At 39.4% G+C, this 14,005-nt stretch overlaps 1 protein-coding gene across 1 annotated transcript in view; it reads left to right on the top strand.

The window, feature by feature from the left end:
- The window catches only part of adamts14 (ADAM metallopeptidase with thrombospondin type 1 motif, 14), a 47,013-nt gene that overhangs the window by 27,313 nt on the left and 5,695 nt on the right, over positions 1 to 14,005 (top strand). Inside the window, exons 7-17 of the mRNA XM_080517188.1 lie at positions 441 to 546; positions 4,746 to 4,889; positions 5,037 to 5,169; positions 6,288 to 6,401; positions 6,557 to 6,705; positions 8,933 to 9,105; positions 9,615 to 9,748; positions 10,578 to 10,701; positions 10,887 to 10,967; positions 13,164 to 13,327; positions 13,415 to 13,580. Of these exons, the coding sequence (XP_080373314.1) occupies positions 441 to 546; positions 4,746 to 4,889; positions 5,037 to 5,169; positions 6,288 to 6,401; positions 6,557 to 6,705; positions 8,933 to 9,105; positions 9,615 to 9,748; positions 10,578 to 10,701; positions 10,887 to 10,967; positions 13,164 to 13,327; positions 13,415 to 13,580 (1,488 nt within the window). The remainder of the gene's footprint in view (positions 1 to 440; positions 547 to 4,745; positions 4,890 to 5,036; positions 5,170 to 6,287; positions 6,402 to 6,556; positions 6,706 to 8,932; positions 9,106 to 9,614; positions 9,749 to 10,577; positions 10,702 to 10,886; positions 10,968 to 13,163; positions 13,328 to 13,414; positions 13,581 to 14,005) is intronic.

Here is a 14,005-nt window from a genome sequence, read left to right as displayed (position 1 = left end):
TTGCTGCCATTTCTGAAAGCAGAACACGAGTGACATCTTTTGTACTTTAACGACCATTATGCGCAGGTGTTTCCATATTTTAGTGAGTCAGAAGCATTTTTACTGATTTAAATTCATCTTGACTGGTTAGGAGTGCTACTGCTTTAATGCAACAACCTATTGCATCACAGCCAAGAGTAAATATATACATGAATAAGTTTATTTTTCAGTGAAAGACATTTGTTTGGTCAGTGCATACAATATCTACAGAACAAACCTGAAAGCTGAGTAATGGCAATAACCATGTATTCAGCCGTTTCACAGAAATTCAATCATATTCCACAAAGAGATCATTTTCCACCTTATTGCACTGCATGAGTATATCTCCACTTTCATTCTGGTGCCTGATTATTAGGACTGTGTGGTCTTTTTTTTTTTTCTTTTTCCCCTCCCATGTCCAGGTTATGCTCCAGTGACGGGGATGTGCCACCCACTGAGGAGCTGCACTCTGAACCATGAGGACGGTTTCTCCTCTGCCTTTGTGGTCGCCCATGAAACCGGCCATGTGTGAGTAAATGGCGTCATGACGTTGAAAGAGTCTCCACGGGATCTTAAGTCGTCCAATTAAGCCATTAGTCTTTTCATGGTGCTATATGACCAAACTTTCAGAGAACTCGAGAGACGGCAGAGACACGAAGGGGAATGTTTCAGTTACTAAGCTGTTGGGAGAGGACAGATGCATGAAGGGGATACAAATATTGGCAACGCAGTTTTTTTAAAGATTCAATTCATGTGCCTTACATGAATTGAACTTGAGACTGCTTAATTTGAGTAATCTGATCAGTTTATTGCTGCGACACTGCACCATGTGGATTTTAGAAACTTGGATACTACTGTTATAAATCTGTCACTTTCCACTGAAGTGGAGTTGAGAACCACTGTGACATAAGGAAGAATAATAGCATTGGGCTGTAACTCATGCACGTACATTTTCTGTACTTTAAAGATATAAACACATGGAACTATTGTTGAAGTAGTATCTTTGTGTAAGGATAAAGAATGAAAAAGTACAGAGAACGTGCATTCAATTTTCAATTTTAATTTATTTAAAAGGGACAATGTACAGTTAAAACATAAATGTTGCCATTTGATGCACTATACCAGATTGTAGCTTTAAGCTAATTTGCATCTGTAGTCCCAGGTTTTATATATTTGGGAATCTCCAAACTATTTTTTCTTTATTTTTTTGCAGGAATGGGGATCATAATATAATTTTCCACTGATCAGCACGACTTGATCAAATTGAAGGGTTGTTTGTAGTCAGTGTTCCCCCTCTGTCAACTCCCTGAATCTGCAGCCTGATTCAGCTACCGTCATAGACTGTCACGTTAAACAAAAGAATACAGGACAGAAAAGACAAAGTCCATGCTTTGACAACCCGCTAAGTGACTCAATGTTCCACTTCCCACAAAACGGATATGATAAACTCAACAGAGGCATTTATGCACTTGGTGTTATTGATTGCAAGTTTTTTTTAATTGAACTGTTTATGCCTCTCTTCCTGCAGGTTGTGTTGACTTTATTGATAAACATTTATAGCGCACTGACTAAAACTTCTCTACAGACTGATTTGATTAAGAAGAAAAGCTTAGTGGAGTTAAATGTGTATTATAATTTAATACTCAACAATCAAGAAATTAAATTGAAACCTTCTGTTTTGAGGAGAGAGAAAAATCACCCAGATGCTTAAACCCTTTAGTTAAACTGTGGGGAATACTGCATTTGCAAAAAGGAATTGGAAAACAATTACAAGTGAATGCAACAAAAGTCAGCGATCCACTGCATGTACGTGACACGTTTCCTTTTACAAAGCAAATAAAAGCCACTTATTAAAGGTTGATGTGTCATTCTGACTAATGATAATCAATCTGACGCCATGCTTACTGCTGTTCCTCACAATTCAAGTTTAATTTCTTGTAATGATATAGTATATCATTACAAGGAGTAATTAAGCTTTCAAATCAAATGTACTTTATTGAGCACAGAAGACTCAAGAACACTGATTAAATAATAAACATTATTATTGTCATTCCTTTGTCAAGCAAACTTATAGACAATATCTAGTCATTGCATATTGTATAATAAAATGCAATTCTTCAGTGAGGGTATTCATGTCCATTCTGTACTTCAACGTATCTGACTGTTCCTGAAAGATAAAACATGATGCTTTCATTCGAGTAAATAAGCACCTGTTGACAGTTATTTAAAGTGCCGCCTCCAGCTTTTTCCCTCCTCCATAAGCCGAGTGGAAGTGGTCAGGTCTGAGGCAAATAATTAAAGTGGAATTGTTGAAGGGTTGTCAGTCAGCCGAAGAAATGGGAGGATTTACTGCAAGCAGCTTTGACAGGTGTCAATTTACATGCAGCCGTTACCTTAATTTGCACCGACCGGCAGCAGTAAAATAAATCCCCTGTGAAATCTAAGGCTCTTTTGACTTGATTGGATGCAGCAGCCGCCTCATCCGAGCATACGTTTGTGTGAATTGTCCAATCCAGTCATTCCATATGTCATCTTTATATGAGAGACTTGACTTTCCCCTTGTACATCAGTTCATCAGTCAGACCTTGAATCTCTTTTCCAGGACAAGTTTTTTTGTAGCTATTCATAGCTTGAAAGTTGCATATTAACTTCTACATTAAAGTATATTGCTTTGATTTGGGGATTCATAACATTTTTATATGGGGTTTGCATGTTCTGCCTGTGCAGGCAAGGGTTTGGTTTGTTTGAGAGGGACAGGTGGCCATCAAAACAACAAAACTATTTTCTCGCTGCTGTGACTGTGCGCTAAAATTTTTACCATCGGCTTGAAAAGCCTTGTCAGTCCCCATAGGGGGTTAACAAAGAGCTGAAGTTGGAAAAATGATTAATTATTTAAGGCTACACCCATGAATAGCCAAAGGCTTTTAGCACATTTTACTCAGAAAGTCCCAACAAACACTAATGGCCTGCAGTGACAGTATTGTGCAAATCCTCTGTAAAACATTCAATAATTATTGACTTAATGTACCAATAATCAGCCTTCTATTTATACCTGCTGAGCCTAAGGCTGGCTGCAAACTGTGCAGTTTTAACACAGTTAAAAGTTCACAGCTGGCTCGCCTGTACAACATCGGTGTAATAACTTTGGGCACAACGTGAAGTTTACTGTGTGTCGACTGCACAATCAAAACTGAATACAAGCTCAATTGCACCCTACGATGTACGTGAGTTAATGTGAAAGCGCAAGAGTAACTTCCGGATTATAAGCCAGACACACTTTGAACCCTGCCGCTTAAACAATGAAGCGGCTATTTTCTGTATTTTTATGGTTAACAAGATTCATGCCCCCAATGCATGAATGATGATTCAGGTGCATTATGTAATTCTGACCTTTCTTTTTATTTATTTTTTAAAATTTGGTGGGTGCGGTTTATAATCGGGTGCGCTCAATACCCCAGACACACAGTACTGTAAATATGCCAGATTTAGCTCAGAGCTCATTTCTATGTGCAATCCCATGGGGTAAAAACATACCACCAAATACAAACTTCTATAATAATACAATATAATATAATATAATATAATATAATATAATATAATATAATATAATATAATATAATATAATATAATATAATATAATATAATATAATATAATATAATATAATACATGCAAAACATGCAACACACTAAAGAATACACCACACTAAAATACTTATATGACATAACGCATGAGGAAGCATACCACATTAGAAAACAGAGAGTACAGCATTTTTAAAAAGCATTACTACATCTATCCCTGAAGTGCTAAAGTTAGCTGCCTTATCACATATTCCAATATTCCAATATTATCCATACACTCCTCCCTCCCCCTCATATTCATTCACACTGACCTACTCACGATAAAAAAAAAAAAAGAAGATGAAAATAAAAAGATACACATCCCTGTGTACTAAAACACCTCCTAGTGGTCACAACATACTTTTTGTGGTGCATTTTGTCATTATAGCCACAAAGCATCTATTTTAGTGTAGCTCCGGTGTCAAGCTGATCAGTGTGTCATTTTTTACTGCATTTCTATTAATTAGCTATTTAGTCACACTGTGACACGATCACCCGAAATGTCATAACTTTATTGCAGGTTCTCTTTGGTCTCAAGACCATGACAACGGCCGTCCTTGAACCAGTCTCACAGTGCAAAGTGAAGCGGCCTTAATGCAGCTCGCAGTACGAATAGGAAAGTTCTTTCAATATTAAAACCACAGAAAACATGAGAGTGTTGCTCGCTTCCAAACCCCCCGTGCTGCCATTGTGATCACTCGAGGTTATTTCCACCTGCAGGAGGGAACTGTTTATGGCGCTAATTTGTCCAGCTACAGAAAAACAACGGCTGTCAGTATATAAAACATAATAAGCCAAAAGGTGTTTAAAAACACCCAGGAAAACCTCAGTTTACAAAGGATTTAATGTTTTAAGTCATCTGCATAATTAATAAAAAAAAGTAATAAAAAGTAATTACAAAACATTTGAATTTTGAATATTGCGTTAACACAAATGTTGATTCAGAAAAATGAACCCAAATGTTTTCTCTACCAGTCGGGCAAACAAAGCAACATTTATCACAACTGGTTATCACAGAGAAGAAGAAAAGCCAATCTCAGTGGATTTTGATGCTCACCAGTGTCACGCTGTCTGAGCTGCATGTTTCATGTGGTCTTTCTGCTCATCAGGTTGGGAATGGAGCACGACGGCCAGGGGAATCGCTGTGCAGACGAGACCAGCATGGGCAGCATCATGGCGCCACTCGTCCAAGCAGCTTTCCACCGCTACCACTGGTCACGTTGCAGCAAGCAGGAGCTGAACCGATACATACAGTGAGTTCCACTTCTCCTTGGCCACACGCCGTTTCTCATTTCTCCTTGTCGGATGAGGGTTGATTGCTGCACAGCTATTGAGTGAAGCAACGGGTTATCGATGCTTCCCTCTGTAATGCTCTCATGTGCTCTCGTCTATTTCTGCAGCTCTTACGACTGCCTGCTGGATGATCCTTTTGAACATAAGTGGCCCAAGCTTCCCGAACTCCCTGGGATAAATTATTCGATGGACGAGCAGTGCCGCTTTGACTTTGGCGTCGGTTATAAAATGTGCACAGCCGTAAGTACTTCACAGGCCTATGAAGGTTTGTCCAACTCAAATCTTTGTCAAGCGTGTTTAACATAAAACATTTAATTAAAAGACAAAGTCAAATAGATTAAATGCTGAATATAAACACAAAATATTGCCTAGAATCAATAATTCCAATAATCTCATCATCAAAATTGCCAAATCTGCGATGTTCTGTTCAAACAGCAGATCCATTATGAGTTGAGGCAGCTGGAGCTGAGCCTCACTCCAGATGGAGCAATCTCATACAATTTGGGTATAGTTTATAAATGAATCTTATGTTTTGCTTTTCCACTGTTGTCAATGCATATTCTCATTTATTCCAGGTAGGAAGCCTCTCAATGCAAACTGAATCGAGTCAATTAAACATTTCCTGTTTAATTCAGTTTGCATTGAGAAGCTTTTCCCACTCTTATCACCAATGTAGTTGTTGTAGTTGTGTTGTAATGTCTCTGGACGCATTTATTGTAGCCCTCACTTTCCTTAGAAAAAGAAATGTTTGTTTATTAAATAGCTACACTTGCTGATCTGACATGAAACTGTATGGATAAGAGGTGTGAAGCAATGAGTGTCGATTTTTTAGGGGGCAGTGCCGAGCACACAATCTGAAAAGATTGTGTCTGACATGAATCTCACCGCACGACACTGACCGGGTCATTAATCTGGTCAGCAGTGTGTTTCCAGTGGGGATTGTGTAAATGTCAGGATATGCTTTTTTTTTTTTTCCAGCCTTGAAAAAGTCTTGAAAAAAGAAATATGGGCAACTGTGATCATTGTAAATTGCAGAACGTACACAAAGGGTGACTTTGTGGTCAAGCAATTATTCCATGGGGATTCATCCATCCTCCATCTTCTATACCAATTAATCCCGTGCAGGGTCACAGGGTGTTGGAGCCAATCGCAGCTTGCTATAGGTGACATCACAGGTCAAGTACACACACGACTACATACACTGACGCTCACACCGAGCAGCGATTAACGTCAAATGCATGTTTTTGGGGGAGGAAACCCACGCCCACACGGGGAGGGAGACTCTGAGTGAATGTGTGTACTTACTTTATTTTACATATGTGAAAGGAATAACTGGATTTCACTGTTCCCTCCTTTAGTTTCGTACCTATGACCCATGCAAGCAGCTGTGGTGCAGCCACCCTGATAACCAGTATTTTTGTAAGACCAAGAAAGGTCCTCCAGTAGACGGTACAGAGTGTGCACCGGGAAAGGTGAGAAATACCTCAGACTCAACTCAATGGCTTTTCTTGAAGTTCAGTAATAAAGACAGACTCTCTGAAGTCAAGAAGATTAAATCGAGACCCTTTCAATTTGTTGCGAAGGAGTGACCCTCACCCTCCTTTTCATTTCTTTGTCGTGTTGTCAGTGGTGCTTCAAAGGCCACTGCATCTGGAGATCCAGCCAGGAGCCTCAAGGTCACGATGGGAGTTGGGGTTCCTGGTCAAAGTTTGGTTCTTGCTCCAGAACGTGTGGAGGTGGAGTTCGATCCCGCAACAGACAATGCAACAACCCCCCGTGAGTCCTGTGAAAACTGTCCCGGTCTGGGAGATGATAAAATTTAAATAAAAAAATACACTGTTAAACTGTTATAGCCTTCCAGCTCTATGCTCGGGAGAACATAGAGCTGGAAAGCAGATCCAATAATCTATCAAGTCCCGCCTTAAAAATCTGCTTTTAATTTTGAGCTTTAACTTGATGACATTTTCAGGTAACTCTTGTCAGAAAGTAACAGGGTGTTTAACTAGGTTGAATTTATATTCTTGATCAGTTTAGTAGGTCTGCCTGGTGGTGTAGTGGTATGCATGGTATAGAAGATGGATCAATTGATAATTGTTTAGTATTTGGAGAAGCATTTCAGGTTCATTAGAAACACTTAAATTTGCCATAGGAGTGGATGTCTTACCCTGTTTTGCCATGCAGGCTGGATGAAGGGGTAAATTAGATGAATTAATGATTGGAAATATGACATCAGGCATGTGTTACTGCAGCCCCACTGTTCATTTTGTTTTTGTTATTGTGTTTGACAATCATCGTGTGATTTTTCCGAAATAAGAGGTGTGTGATTTCTTTGGAAATTCTTACTACGGTGTGAGTTATCTTCTCCAGCACTAAAAAAACAAGAAATGTCATCGTTCCTGTGCAGTATTTCTATTATTAGAAAATACCAATTTGGCAGTGCAACATCGTCCGCTTGTGTTCTTGCGTAATTTAATCTTCCTCATAAAACATAAATATGCTATGAACACAGATTGCATTGTGTTGTGGTCCCGTGGTAAAATTGTGTGCTTCCATCTAATTGAATTGATAGAATATATTACACCAATTGCCCCATTTAAAGAAATAAATTAACGCCATCCCTCCAACGTCAGCAACTCTGACCTGTGGCAATTAAATCTTTCATAACAGAAACTAATTTCTCCAAATCCCTTTGGTGATGTTCTCAGCTCAGTATTTGCATACAAATGTTATCTAGATAGGGCAGCGATGTCAGGGTGTTGATGAAAGTCAAGATACCTGATAGTCAAATGCTGAAGTAAAGCTTCTTTTCTATAGCACAGTTCATTGGCCTGGCACAATACAGAGGGATTTATCCACATAAATATTAGTGACGACATGTACAACTAATTATGCTTCTATAAACTTACTGGCATTCATTAAAAAAATAGGTGCCCCAGAGGTATTAATGTGAGTGTGTGTGATTGCCCTGTGATGGACTGGTGACCCATTCAGAGTGTAAAAACGCAAAGCCATCTTGGTTTTAAGGTTCATTAACCTATTTCAAAATAGGTTAATGTCATCATTTAATTTATTTTTGTCACAAAACCACTAAGTTCATCCTTTTACATTAAAAGTGTAATAAGGGAGAGAAAAAAATGGTGGAACGCAGGCTAAAGAGAAAGATGACTGAGTCTGAGTTGTTAAATAGAAACAGGTGAATGGATACAAGCGAGTGCTATGCAAACAATCCTCACACCTAGTCTGGCTGGAAATTCTCGATTTAACACTCAAAAGTCTCCTCACAGTGCCTGAGAGCTCTGATGTTTATATAGATTAATAGGTTAATGTGGTACCGAGAGCTTTTCTTTTCTTTTCTTCTTCTTTTTTTTTTGCTTGCAAAGATAAATGCAAAACATTCATCATCTGGAATATCATGTGTGCAAAAACTGACAGTTCTTCACATTGCCTGCTGTATTTAGTTTTATTCCCTGAACATTTTATGTCATTGCCAAAACATTTATACACATTTCAAAATGATTTTTTTTGCTTAATATCTTCTTTTTTAAATTTTTCATCACATTTCAAGCTTTTTCCCTGATTTGCTGGTTTATCCACCCAGTAAACCCTATGTGGCTGTAAAAAAGAACCATAAGAGAAAAATAACCCATTTTGTTTTGAATATGGTACAAATCTACCCTGATTTTCATTTTAGAATGCGAAATCAGATTTCCACCTTTGATGTAAATACGTGACCGGAACTGCACTCACATGTAAATTCTTGCTCAGAGCCATGCAAGCTTTTATCAGGAGTTATTTTCATGCATAATCTGATATTTGCTCAGAGGCACAAATGATGTACCTCATTGAATCTCATTACATTGTGATACAGTTTTTTGGGTTTTTTTTTTTTAGCCTTGAACAAACCAAGCCATTGATCTTGATCAATGTATAAATGCACGCCATATATTGAACATTATGATGAGAAGAAACTAAAGCAAATTGTGTTGTGTGTGGTTTTCATCAGGCCTGCCTATGGTGGTCGAGATTGTCCCGGCTCCGCGTTCGACTACCAGATGTGCAATACAGAGGAGTGTGCTGGCCCTTATGAGGACTTCCGTGCTCAACAGTGCATCAAGAGAAGCAACAAATACCACAAAAACATCAAGCACACCTGGCTACCGTACGAGCATCCCGATGGTACGTCTGAGCAGAGTGAAAGAAAGCATGGCTGGCTTTGTTTCGAAGGTGGGCTTGAACATTCCACCAAAAGCAGCAAGACAACAGATGACATTTGCAGGAATAACTATTTGCACATCTAATCTCAAGAAGGTCTTATCAGTCTTCTGGGACCTGCAGATTTTTTTTTTTTTTTTTTTTTTACCAGATTCTCATGACATTTGAAGGAATGGAGGTGTGTTCCTTTAGCCTTCCTCAAAATTAAAAAAAAAAAAAAAATACAAAAAAATAGAAACCCCCCTCAACAATGCTTGTGATCACCATCCAACTCCAACATTCCTTGAATCTCAATAATCTGTATCTGACTTATTTTACAATTAGTAATGAAGAAAAACAGGCCAGTTTTCCTTCTGTGTAAAAAGCTGTAGAGTGATGTTCTCCAGTTCAGTCACCTTGCTTGTCTTGATCCATTAATAGGAGTACTGTCGTGCTGTGCAGTCCTGTCTGAGTGTGTGCTGTTGTGTTTCCAGAGGGCCGTAAGTGTGAGCTCAGCTGTAAGTCAAAGGAAACGGGGGAGGTGGTGTTCATGAACCAGGTGATGCATGATGGGACACGATGCAGCTACTCGGATCCCTTCAGCATATGTGCTCGCGGAGAGTGTCTCGTAAGTCTGAACATTCTACTCTCAAACTGCAGCTTGTTTGACACTTTCCATAAACTTAGAGTAATGTTGGCTGGGGCATTTTCACCATGAAAGGTTTTTCCATGAAAAGATGACTGTGAATACATACTTTACCAGTTGAGCTGTATTATGTCTCTCTTTAATACTGAGGTCAAACATTCATATAAAGCACGCTTCTGTGTGGAAAGCGGCAGTAATGTATGATTTGCCAATGTCGTTATCACATTAGGCAAGATCATCTCAGAAAATGAGTTCTTATGATCGCCAGGCAAGGTCATATATTTACCAGAAGGAAATTCAATCTTTGAAAATCTACAAGCTTCAAAGAAGAGAATACATATCTGTGCCAGTTTTATTGCAGAAAGTAGCATTTTTCTTTAGCTGATATAAAAGTGGACACTAAATGTGACTTGAACAAGCATGTCAGAGCTCCCCACTGCTGCTTTGACTTTAAGCTGAAACCATTGTGATGAGAACAAAGCCCATAACAAAAACTGCAAGTATCTAATATGAATAATCACTGAATGCAACCCTGGCTCTGTCTGCACTTTCCTCTTAGTTAAATACTGTTTAACGTTTGGTCTCAGCATTCCCCTTGGACAGCGAAAGTTCATTGTTGCAGGAGAAGCTCTCTGTGTTTTGGCTACAATCCTATTATGTCTGAGTGTGTTTCCAGTATGCATCATCCCTAAACCCAGATGTGTGCTGTGGTCTCCCACCGCACCATTTTCCCACCAGAGCAATCTCAGTTTGGTACGAACGTCAGATTCCCTCGCCTGATTGACTGTCTCTGCCCTTTGTTTCATCTCAGCATGTGGGCTGCGACAAGGAGGTCGGTTCCTACAAGCAGGAGGACAAATGTGGCGTCTGCGAGGGAGACAACTCCCACTGCCGCACCGTGAAGCTGACGCTCACCAAGAGCCCCAAAAAGAACGGTAATTACAGCCACGCCGGCCCGACTGGAGCTTCTGTATTTGACCGCAGCCCGTGTGCCACACTTCATCATCAAACACATGGCCAGACTTTCTGTCTCAATGTAATTCTTTCTGATTTGGGGATAACTGGCTGCCTCAGACCCCCCCTCCCCACCGTACCATGCTTTCTCTCTTTGTCTCGTTAGGAATGCTGAAAATGTTCGACATCCCAATTGGAGCCCGCCACATAGTTATTGAAGAGAACGAGACCTCCCCTCATATAATTGGTGAGTCTGTCTCACACCCCCTTCTTTTCCCCCCCATCTATGAAAACACTTCCAACGTAGAGTCTTCTGAAATGAAAATTGTAGATCTCAGTTGATCAAAACCAGGGTTATTGGTTTGCATGTTTTGTGTTTTTTTTTTCTTTTCAAAATGACTCATTATTGGCACCAGAAAAAATGCACAGTCATCAGGTTTGTTGATTTTAAAAGGATAGTTTGGCCCAAAATGTACTGAGGAAAATACAGTTTTTGCATCTATTTCCTCTGTGTGGTCTTCAACAATATTCCTGACAAGGTGAAGATATCTGTCTCAGCCAATCAGTGGCGTTTCACAACATCAGCTTATCAAAGGTGTTTTTCACGATCCCTCAGATGTATAAATAGAAAAATGCTTCCTGACAAATACAGGATGTGTCTCCACTCATCTTTCAATTATTGCACCTCTGTCAGTCCTCGGAGGACGGGTCCCGTGAAGGCTAAAGCCAAAGGACAAGGTGTTTGGGGCATGCCTGGATTCTATTCAAGATTCATAGTCGTTGTGGGTTTTGCATGAGATATGTAAAACTGTGGAGGGTACTTTAAAATCTATTTTGATATCATAATACTTTTGAGTTGGTGTGTAATATTTTATGTGTGTACCTCCATTTTTACACATTTGAAGATATTTAAAATATTAATGGGATACCTGGCTCCAAAGTGCAATGCATTTCAATACCAAAACCTTCATTCCAAAAAAAAAAATGTTTCAGCAAAAATGATTAGAGAACCGGTTGTTCAAATTGAGCTTTAAAATTAGGAAAATACGTCACATAGGTGAGCTATTCTGATTTTGAATGCTTGGTTTGTTGTTTTCATTAAATATTCACATAAAACCATCTTGAGGTTTTCTCTGGAAATGGCCTTCTTACAATGACGGAGACCAGAGAAGAATGGCGAGGCCAATTAAAAAACAAAAAAGGCAACAGTAACCACTGGCTACACGTAGAGGATCATTTGTGATTACACAGCCTGTGAATTTTGAAGCAGATGAGCAACTGTGGCAGAGGACAACAGAGTAATCTACTCCACTCAAGTGAGAACAAGAAGCAACGGCTACGTTCTGCTCAGGCTCTCCAAAATCAATACATAAACCAGAAAGATTGTAGACACACGGTCAGAATGCGTGTAATCGACATGAAAAGCTTCGAACCGTCCATCCTTACAACAGTCCATGCTGGTAATGCTCCTGTCATGGTGTGGGGAATCTTTTCTGTGTGGTTCTCACGATTGACAGGACATTGCTAGGTCAAGGACAGGCAATACAGTTTGACAATGGGGTTACTTTGTTTCATACAGTGTGATAGAAAAGTACGTTACATGGTTTTCACAAGATGATTCTGAGTGTAATCCATGAATGAAAACTGTTTGTTCTCTAAATGTTAATCAAATCTAGTTCCAAACTTTGTATTCTGCATCCACCTTTGTCTTTCCTGTATTTGTCTCGTATTCTTTGTGGGTTATTGATTGTCGGTTCTGCTCGGTCACAATGAAGAGAATAAACACCTTATAATACATATGAACACCTTTGTTTGCTTGATGCTCAAGCTTCACTAGTTGAAAATAAAGAATAAAGTACTCTACAATGTCAAACAAAATCAGTTTTTCTGATCCAATCCTATTTCTGATCCAAAATCACACAACCGATCACATCACGTTTCCATTTTTCTGCTTTGGAAAGAAGAAGTATTTTTGTGTTCGCTTCACCACAGCACTTCTAACCTTTTGTTGGGGCTTAATTGAGGTAATTAGATGAATCTCAGGGCGATGGTTTAACTTACAATTCATAAGAAAAGCATTAAATTCGGAGCCTGGAGCTCTCCTCTTGCATGACAAGCAGTGACAGACTTGTATCTGTAAGCTCACAGTGGCTCTTTGTGCCACTGAGTTGGGATCACATCAACCTTTTCCTCCTCCTCTCGGCTTCTCTCTGGCTTTTATTAACTCTGGGGGGAATGAGAGATGGCACACAACTTGGAGGAATTAGTGTTGGCTAACCACAATGATCGACATCTCTAAATTCATACTGACACACTCTCTACTTCAAGGAAAGTCTTATTTGGAAAAGGAGGGTTTTCTTAGACTTTTTTTTTTTTTAACATATATCAATGAAAACACTGTGTATGCACGTATTTAAAATATTCCTTTGCTCATCATCGACAGCTGTGAAGAACCAAGTGACTGGAAACTTCATACTGAATGCAAAAAGTGAAGACGCGGAATCGAAGACGTTCATCGAGAATGGTTTGCAGTGGGAGTACGCCATTGATGGGGAGAAGGAGACGTTGAAAACCAGTGGCCCGCTGCATGAAGGAATCGTAGTTCTGGTGGGTGGAGTCAGACGGGTTTCATGAGCTTTGCCAATCATCTGTTATGGTTTTTTTTACTGACGTACTTTGTTGACGTCGCTGCAGGTCATTCCGCAGGAAGATGATGCAAAGATCAGCCTGACGTATAAGTATATCATACACGAGGACCTGCTGCCCCTCATTACAAATAACAACGTACTCCTGGCTGAACTGGACACCTATGAGTGGGCACTGAAAAGCTGGTCTCAGTGCTCCAAACCTTGTGGGGGAGGTATGTAAGACAACGTATGTGTGGCCCAAAAAAAAATACTCAAAAAAGTCAAAACGTTGCATATAAATGTGTTTTCACATTTCTCATGATTTCATTATACACAGTTCAATATAGAGACCTTTTTTTTTTTTTATTAAGTCTGTCTTTGTTCCTCAAATATTACATTTCTGTGTGCTAAAGTGAGAAAACAAGCTTACAGCCCAGGCCACTTTATCTGGACACATGAGGAGTTTATAATTTTCTTCCATCCACCTTTTATTCAGGCCAAGTTGAAGGTGACATTTAGCCAGCTTGAAGCCGCCACTTCACCTCACAAAACTTGCCTTAGAATAGTGAGAGAGGAAAGAAAGAGAGAGAACATAATATAATACAAATAAAATACACAGAGAAACTCCAGAGAAGCGAGGAAATGTTACCACTGTCTT

The sequence above is a fragment of the Blennius ocellaris genome, assembly GCF_963422515.1.
Source record: "Blennius ocellaris genome assembly, chromosome: 21".
Classification (NCBI taxonomy): domain Eukaryota; kingdom Metazoa; phylum Chordata; class Actinopteri; order Blenniiformes; family Blenniidae; genus Blennius; species Blennius ocellaris.
This window is presented reverse-complemented; position numbering and strand designations above follow the sequence as displayed.